The sequence below is a fragment of the Myotis davidii genome, unplaced genomic scaffold (assembly GCF_000327345.1).
Source record: "Myotis davidii unplaced genomic scaffold, ASM32734v1 scaffold164, whole genome shotgun sequence".
In the NCBI taxonomy this organism is placed as follows: Eukaryota; Metazoa; Chordata; class Mammalia; order Chiroptera; family Vespertilionidae; genus Myotis; species Myotis davidii.
The window spans coordinates 674,590-682,942 of NW_006296417.1; the positions used below are offsets into that span (position 1 = coordinate 674,590).

Here is an 8,353-nt window from a genome sequence, read left to right on the forward strand (position 1 = left end):
CGGGCAGAACCTGGGTGCGCGCCTTGGGGGGTGAGGGCCGGGGAGACGGAGAGACCGCCGGGCCGGTGGGGAGCGCAGGTGCGATGAGTATTTGCAAACGCTCTGCCCCAGGTGCGGCGGGCAGCACGCAGCCTCCCAATGCGCCATCGCGAGGCCCCAGGTGCCGCTTCGCCGCAGTGGCAGAAGGTCCCTGGCCCGCCCCTGAGGACCCGGCCCTGAAGGAGCTGCCTGGAAATCATGCCCAGTGCGCCACGGAGGTCTGCGACCCACCTTTCATCTGCAGGGCTTTGGATCCAAGTGGAAAGTTTGGGTGCAACACAAACCGCACAAAACGAATTTCAGGACCTATTAAGCCCGGCCGGTGTGGCTCAGTGGTTGAGTGTCGACCTGTGAACCAGGAGGTCAAGGTTGGATTCCCCGGTCAGGGCACACGGCCAGGTTGCCCGCTCGATCCTCAGTAGGGGGCGTGCAGGAGGCAGCTGATCCGTGATTGTCTCTCATCATTGATGTTCCTCTCTCCCTCTTCCTCTCTGAAATCAATATATATATTAAAGACCCTATTAAGTCATCTCCACTCCCTTTTGCCAGGTTAAGGTTGTACATATACCTGATTATCACCGCTTTGCTTGGAATACCAAGAAAGCTGTCAAGTTTTGATGGTCATATTTCGCCCTGTGGCCGGGTGGGGTGACGATTTAAAGACCACCCTGCGTGGGACAAGGCTGTGTTGACATGTTAAGAGACCCAGGAGTGTTAAGAAGTCTGAAGGGAGGAGGCATAAAAAGGCACCGTTCACAGTATGTACTCATGGGAAATGGTGGGTTACGCCCCCACAGCCTGTGGGAGATCGGAGAGAGACCCCCACTTGGATAAGCAACCCTGCAGGGCCTCCCGGATGCTTGAAATTTCACCGTTAGAGATATCGATTCCTTTGGGGCTTGCTGAGCCTCTATTAAAATGCAAATTGCCCTTGAAGGGGCAATAGTTCCAGCCCTTATCAGCCAACACCTTAGCGGGAGATGGGATCCATTTTCCCATTTAATGGGATGGTCCAGGGACGCACAGGGGGTGGGGAATTCCGCAGATTAAGTGGCTGACCTCAAAACGCTGGCCTGCGGCCAGTGCTGCTTCCTCCTTCCTCCTCGGTTCTTATCTCTCAGGAGAAGGAGCCCCTTCAGGCATCCTTTAGAGCGCCAGGCGTACAAATTCACATTTCCTGGAGACGTTCTCTAGAAATTCGCAGGGCTTGGAACAAGCCCAGAGCATGATCCCCTGACTGCCAGGAAGTTTCCTTCTCCCTGTAGTCACCTTATTCATTCATTTATTCACACCTCCAACAAAAGGCACCCAGGCACCCGTGTAGACACTGTGGAAAACAATATGGTGTTTCAAAAAAAAAAATGACACATAGAATTATCCTATGATCCTTGCGAATCCAGCAATTCCACTTCTGAGTTATACAAAGCAGGGACTCTGGAGATATTTGCACTCCCATGGGTAGAGCCGCATAACGCACACAATAGCCAGTCGGTGGAAATAAGTCACGTGTCCATCCGTGGATGCGTGGAGAAGCAAAATGTGGTGACGTAAAAAGGTAGGAAATGTGGACATGTGCTGAGGGAGATAAGCCGGTCACGAAAGGTCAGATCCTGTAGGAGTGCTCTTATGTGCGGTACCTATAGTAGTCCCGTCATAGACACGGAAAATACAAGGGTGGTTGCCAGGGGCTACAGGAAGGGAGGTGGGGGGTGACTGTCTGATGGGGGCAGCCTCAGCTGGGGAAGATGAGGGTTCTGTGGAAGGAGGGTGCTGAGGATGGCTGCACAATGAGAATGTCCTCAATGTCGCCCAATGACACCCCGACATACGGTTCCAAACGGTAAGAAAATTATACAATGAAATACCTCTTTACTAATACATCCACTTCAGATGACTATATTAAAACCTATGAGCCCTCGCCTGTTTGGTTCAGTGGATAGAGCGTTGGCCTGCAGATTGAAGGGTCCCAGGTTCGATTCCCGGTCAGGGCACATGCACAGGCTGTGGGCTCAATCTCCAGTTGGGGGGAGTGCAGGAGGCAGCCGATTCGTGATTTGCTCATCATTGATGTGTCTCTCCCTCCCTCTCTCTCTGAAATCAATAAAAAGATATTTAAAAAAACACACACCTGTGAATGACAAGTGATGGCATGGACGTAGAGAAAGTGGACTCCTGTTCATTGCTGGTGGGAGTGGAAAAGGGGGCGGATGGAAAATAATGTGGCTGCTCCTCAAAATACAGAATTATGGCCCGGTCGGTGTGGCTCAATGGCTGAGCATGGACCCATCAACCAGGAGGTCACCAGTTCCATTCGTTCAGGGCACATGCCCAGGGTTGTGGGTTCAATTCCTGGTCTGGGCACATACCTGGGTTGCAGGTTCCATCCCCCGTCGGGGCACGTATGGGAGACAACCGATCAACGTTCTCTTATCAATGAACATAAAAATAAGATTGTGAATATATAGAAGTATTTTGCAACGATAAAAGCACTTTATGAATGCGGGGTGGCAGTCCTGGGTTCATAAGGATGCTGTAATACACCTGGACAAGCGTCCTTAGCAGGTAGTGGTCGACTACTATCTATTCATTTGAATTCTATATCCTAAGCTCGATGTGAAAACTGAAGTTCCTGAAACTTCTGAGCTACTGATGAGAATTCTGTGTGGAGCCCCTGAGAAATAAGAATTGTTCCGGGAGGGCAATGAGGCTCAGAAGTAAGTTCCACTTAAATCCACTAAACTGGCATTACTATTAAATCGGGTTCTAAGAAACATACATCGCCACGATTTCATTAGACTAAGCAATTATTCACGTTCACACACACTGACTCAAACATAATTATACATGGGGGGAAAAAACGTTATGCCTTTAGGGAAAGCGAATCAAAATTTTGAGTCAAAGCACACAGGAGTTGATAATTCTCATCCATCAACCGAACAGAAAATAATGAAGTAAAATTCATCATTTGGTTTTGAAGGATGAGGGTCACCTTGAACCGGAAGTCCTTGAATAGTTTCTTTAAAAAAGAAATAACATGCCTGGCCAGGGTGACTCAGTCGTTGAGTGTCAACCCATGAACCAGGTCGCCAGGGTTCGATTCCTGGTCAGGGCACATGCCCAGGCTATGGGCTCCATCCCCAGTACGGGGCCTGCAGGAGGCTCTGGGAACACAGACACACACCAACACACGCACGCACCTGGACAGACGCGTGGGACGCTCTCCAGGTCACATGCTTCTCCTCTTGCTCCGTCTCCAGGCCTCCGTGTTGGCGCTGCTCATCCTGCAGGACCCTCTGGGCCCGGGCCACGCTCCACACCCACCCGCCAGGCCTCCCGTGGGCAGGATTTCAAAACAGGCTTCCGAAGTGGCACGAAACCATAAACAGAGGGCCAACAGTCCAAGCCAGCACTTTATTTTAAAAGTTTTATTCTGCAGATTTAGAAATTTGAGACTTTAATAACCGCAAAAGAAATCCAGTCACACCTAATGGTTAACAGAATGTAGTGGTGTATTATCCAAACAGAAGTCGTGCTGATGTGCCGTAATAAATCGTCTATTAGTACAAAAATACACTTTAGGGCACAGCAGTGTATCACAAATTACAGGAGGGGTATTTTGCAAGAGTTTAATCAAACTAGAGACTTCTGAGTCACTGTATCTTTTAAATGCAGCACTTAAAAATGTAACAACGCTGTGCATTTCTTTTTCTTTAAAAAAAATGACCTGTGTGTCATAAAAATGCTGCTTTATTGCTGCAGAGGTCAAAGTTCAAGGCTCAAGAGGTACAGGAGAGAATACAAAGGTAGCCTTAAGAAACTTGGTTTTGTTTATGTATAAAAAAAGAGGAAGTTTATAAAAGTTAATGTACAAACCAAGAACGAAAGTGGTATGCACGCATTATGTACAAGCATCCTTGAAACATCAAAATTTTCGAATGCATAGCCAAAAAGAAAAAACAAAAAAACAAGAAACAAAGCCACCACTGCCCCCTGCCAAAAAAAAAAATCCCCAAATCACACCATTATTTCCTTCTGGGTGATCACACCCTTCTGGAACCACCAAATCCACAATCTGCTCAACCTGCTTCATGATCCAGTGTCCGGATGTGCACAAAAGCCGTAAAACCTAGTCCTACACAGACAACCTAAGAATTAAAAACAGGAGGGTAAGGTATTCCTGTAGGTTAGTGTGTCTGGTGATGTGGTTACTTCGCGATCCAGAGGCCCCAGGACAGTCATGTGCTTTGGTGCCCTTCCCCAAAAAGCATGTTTTCGTGTCCAATCAGTCAGCGTCTCCGCTGGACCCTCCGCCCAACGCGATCGATCCGCTGGCTGTCCGTTTGTTTAGTCCACCACATTGGTTCTGCCCCGGTGCATGTAGCTGTGTGCGTGTTACCCCATGCATAATAACATAACGTGTGCGCCAGGCCAGGGCCACCAGCAAGTGGGAAACCGTGTACTTTGAAAAGAACAGAACTCAGATGCGCCCCTTCACTGGCTGGTATTTTAACGGAAATCAGTGTGAGTTAAGCAGTCACCACAGGAAGTACGATAATCATTACGAAGCCAACGTCTGTGAAACCCTCGCCGAGGCCACGTTCTTCGGGCACAGCCTGTAGTTCGCAGTGTTTTCTGCCCACGGCTCAGGAGGGCGCTCTCGAATCATCAGTTCCAACAAAGCACTCAGTACTAGCCCACGGCAGCATCGGCTCTACGGGAAGTGTAATACTTGAGAGAGTGGTTCCGTTCAGATGGAGGAAGTCTAGCCCAGGTTCACATTATTTTAGCAAGGTCCCGTTTCCGGATTAGAAGTGGTCGATCAGGACAGAGACGCAGTTGGCTCCCACCAGGTAATTCGGATCTCCAGGAAGACACTTGTTTTGCCAGGTTTTAGGGTCACCTGTGCGGGTAACAGAAGCTCATGTCATCTGCAGTCACTAGCCATAACGCTTTGCCAACACAGGCCAACAGACATACACATACTTATATACAATTTCCTTCTCTGTCTGATCATGCTGCCTTTATACCCAAACTAGACGATGACTCAATCAGTGGGGTGATCACACGGTAAGGCATAGAAATGCTGACCCACTAGACTGTAACCTGAAACTATCATAATTAACACATTGCGGACGGATCACAAGAATTCTTGCTTCACATTACAGTGTTTTACAAAGCATCATACTTTAAAAAGGTATTAGCTTGTAAGAACATGTAATAAGTAACTTCAAAATGCAATGGGTATTTGATTTTAACGGGTGCCTTTAACATTCATGTAAAACATTTTTTGTACTCATTCAATAGAAACTTACCTGGCCACTGGGTAAAGCTAGTGATGAAACTATTTTAATATAATACTGCATAATGCTCACGAGATTTACCAAAAATTCAGCAGCAGGACTATATATTCTTATTTTTCTAGATCAGGATCAAGTAAGGTGACCTAAACCCCAAATACGACAAGTTCCAACTGGTAACTGACTAGTCGCCCAAGGAAGTGAGAAACGTGAAAATACAATGGGAGCTTTGCAATTGGGACCTTAACACAAAACCACTTAAAAGTAGTGTGTACACAGAAGTGACATAGATGTTTACACTGAAAGCCACAGCCAAGTGTGATCCCAGTGGAAGGTCCTCTGTCTTTCAAGTTCCTGTTACACATGCGTTCAGGATTGAAAAACTAAAGAACAGTGACCCAAAATAGAAATCAAATGAAACAAGTCAAATCATTTTAGTAAGAAGGTGAAAATGCCTGCATATGTAGGACAGTATCAATTCTCCCATTGCACCTTAAAAAATTATTTACTTATTTATTTATGTATTTATTTTTTAGAGAGAGAGGAATGCAGAAGAGGGAGAAAGTGAGAGAGAGAGAGAGAGAAACATTGATTTGTTGTTCCACTTAGTCAAGCTTCACTGGTTGACGCTTGCATGTGCCCTGACCGGGGATCAAACCTGCAACTTTGGTGTTATCAGGACGATGCTCCAACCACTGAGCGGCCCGGCCAGGGCTCCCATCTTCAGAATTCGGACAGAGACGTCATTTGGTTGGGCACCAAGAACAGTCGCCCTTTGGCCAATCCATGGTTAGACGGCAGGCACCTCTCTACCTCCCCGTTCATTCAGTCCGTGCAGCACGAAGGGCTGCTAACAGCCGGCGCCCTCAGCCCAGGTTAATCAACGACAGTCCCAAAGCCCCGAGGACAGAGAGAAGGAGCGTACCCGACGAGGAGTCGGATGATTTTAGAGCAAAAGACCAACCGTCAGGAGTCATGGACGCACAGTGTGGCAGGCGCAGCTCCACGGGCTTCAGGAACTTGAGGCCGTGGGGCCCACACATCACCAGCGGGCTCAGCAGCGTCTCACCTGGAGGTGGGGGAGCAGTTAGAGGGCTGTCTTCCTCTGCACCCCGGTTCTCCTCGCCTGCTCATAGTATTAATGATATGCTAACGGGTTAGCTCTCCACAGCAGCACTAAGAAAAACTAACGGGAGCCACACAGGTAGTTCTCCGTGTCCTAGTAGCGACTTTGACCCAGTGTATCCCCACATCACGTGGACATGTCATCCATACACTAAATCCTAGAAACCCGTGTGTGGCACTTCCAGCACATTTTACCTTGAAGGAGCCGCATTTCCAGGGATAAACAGCCCCCGAGCTGCTGGCCCCTGCAGGGTCCTCAGGGTAAGGTACGTTCACATGCACTTCTTACACGTTACCTACATCCTGCGTTTCCAATGCCAGATTTGGTTTAGGGGCTCACGCAGGGCCACCATGCGTTAGTACTCTGGCCAGATGCTGGGAAGTGAGGGGAAGTGATGCGTGCCCGGCAGGGAAGCACTGCTCAAAGGCTCTGAAAGGAGCCGTAGCACTGATCATACTGATCACCACGTCCCCCTGACAGATCCAGGAGACGGACAACAGCAGCACCCCATTCCTTAAGGAGCCCCACACATGGACCGTAACGCCTGACAGGGTTCTCCCCTCCCTGCCGAGTGTCTGCTAGTGCTGGGCCGGGGCGGAGTCAGACCTGTCCCAGGGGGCTTATGCTCCCCAAGCAGGAGACAGGCACAGCACACCTGGCTGAGTGGGAGTTCCCTCCCCCGTCTCTAGAGATGGAAGGGGACCGACTCGAAGACAAACTTGGAGAGCTGGCTAAGGCCACCTGGCAGACAGGAGGGGCACCCAATGGCCTGTCACCTGCCACTGTCACGCAGGAAGTGAGCAGGCCGCGTGGAAGGCCCAGCGCCTCGGCCTCGCTGCGGGACAGCACTGCCAGCCCGGGACACCAGCCGGGCCCTCCGAGGAGGCCTCTGATGGAGGAGCAGCTCGGCAAGGCCAGCGTGGGGAGAGGGTCCGAGAGCCCTCTCACCCGAGCTCCCGGCAGCCGCGTTCGGGAGACCGAGCAGAGCAAGCCCGTTACCTTTCTCCTTGTCGAGGGGCGGGAGGATGCTGTTGTCGCGGCAGACCTTGAAGTAGATCTCCTGCTCCACGCCCTCCGGGATGGCGCCCTGGGGGATGATGATGCTGACGCCCGTCTCAATGGAGCTCAGCACCCCGCCGTTGCTGCTGAACACGCCCCGGGCCGTGGCCACCACGGTGTGGCCGTCCTCGTCATTGTCCTCCTCCACCGCCGACGGGCTGCGAGCAGGAACGGGCGTGAGTCCACTCCCGCCTCCCGGGCCTCAGCCTGTTCCCTTCTCCCGCCACCAGGAAGCTCTCTCCTGGAGCAGCTACCGATTTCAGCGCTTGGTGTGACTCAGGCTAACGAAGCAGCTGCTCCCTGGAAAGGTCAATTTCATTCTGAAGGCAGCTCATCCCATGCGAGCCCTGACCCGGGCCGGGGATGGAGCCTGCAACCGAGGTACATGCCCTTGACTGGAATCGAACCCGGGACCCTTCAGTCCACGGGCTGATGCTCTATCCACTGAGCAAACCGGCCAGGGCCACCTTTGTTTGTTTTAACATCGCTCTGAGCAAACAGTGGCCGAGGAACACAGGTGCCAATGTTCCTGGGGTCATGGGAAGCTGTTGAGAGAATGGGCTGGATCTGTGCTCCCCGCACCCCACTGTGCGAACGTGGGCACACAGCAAGGGCACTCGGCTCAGTCTCAGATAACAGGGGGCCTATGATAAGACTACTGGCCACGGTGTGACCATCAGCTTCATTATTTCCTGTGCCTCTTGCATGATAGCATTCGTGGCAACGTTTTGGTCAACAATACTCAGGCCCAAGCCAATGTGGCTCAGTGGATAGAGCATCGGCCTGTGGACTGGAAGGGTCCCAGGTTCGAGTCTGGTCAAGGGCACATGAC

At 50.7% G+C, this 8,353-nt stretch overlaps 1 protein-coding gene across 1 annotated transcript in view; it reads right to left on the reverse strand.

The window, feature by feature from the left end:
- Nucleotides 1-3,431: 3,431 nt before the first annotated feature.
- Nucleotides 3,432-8,353, reverse strand: part of TJP1 (tight junction protein 1) — a 112,182-nt gene continuing 107,260 nt past the window's right edge. Inside the window, 3 exon segments of the mRNA XM_015569104.1 lie at nucleotides 3,432-4,939; nucleotides 6,262-6,405; nucleotides 7,462-7,679. Coding sequence (XP_015424590.1) covers nucleotides 4,845-4,939; nucleotides 6,262-6,405; nucleotides 7,462-7,679 — 457 coding nt within the window. The 3' untranslated portion in view covers nucleotides 3,432-4,844.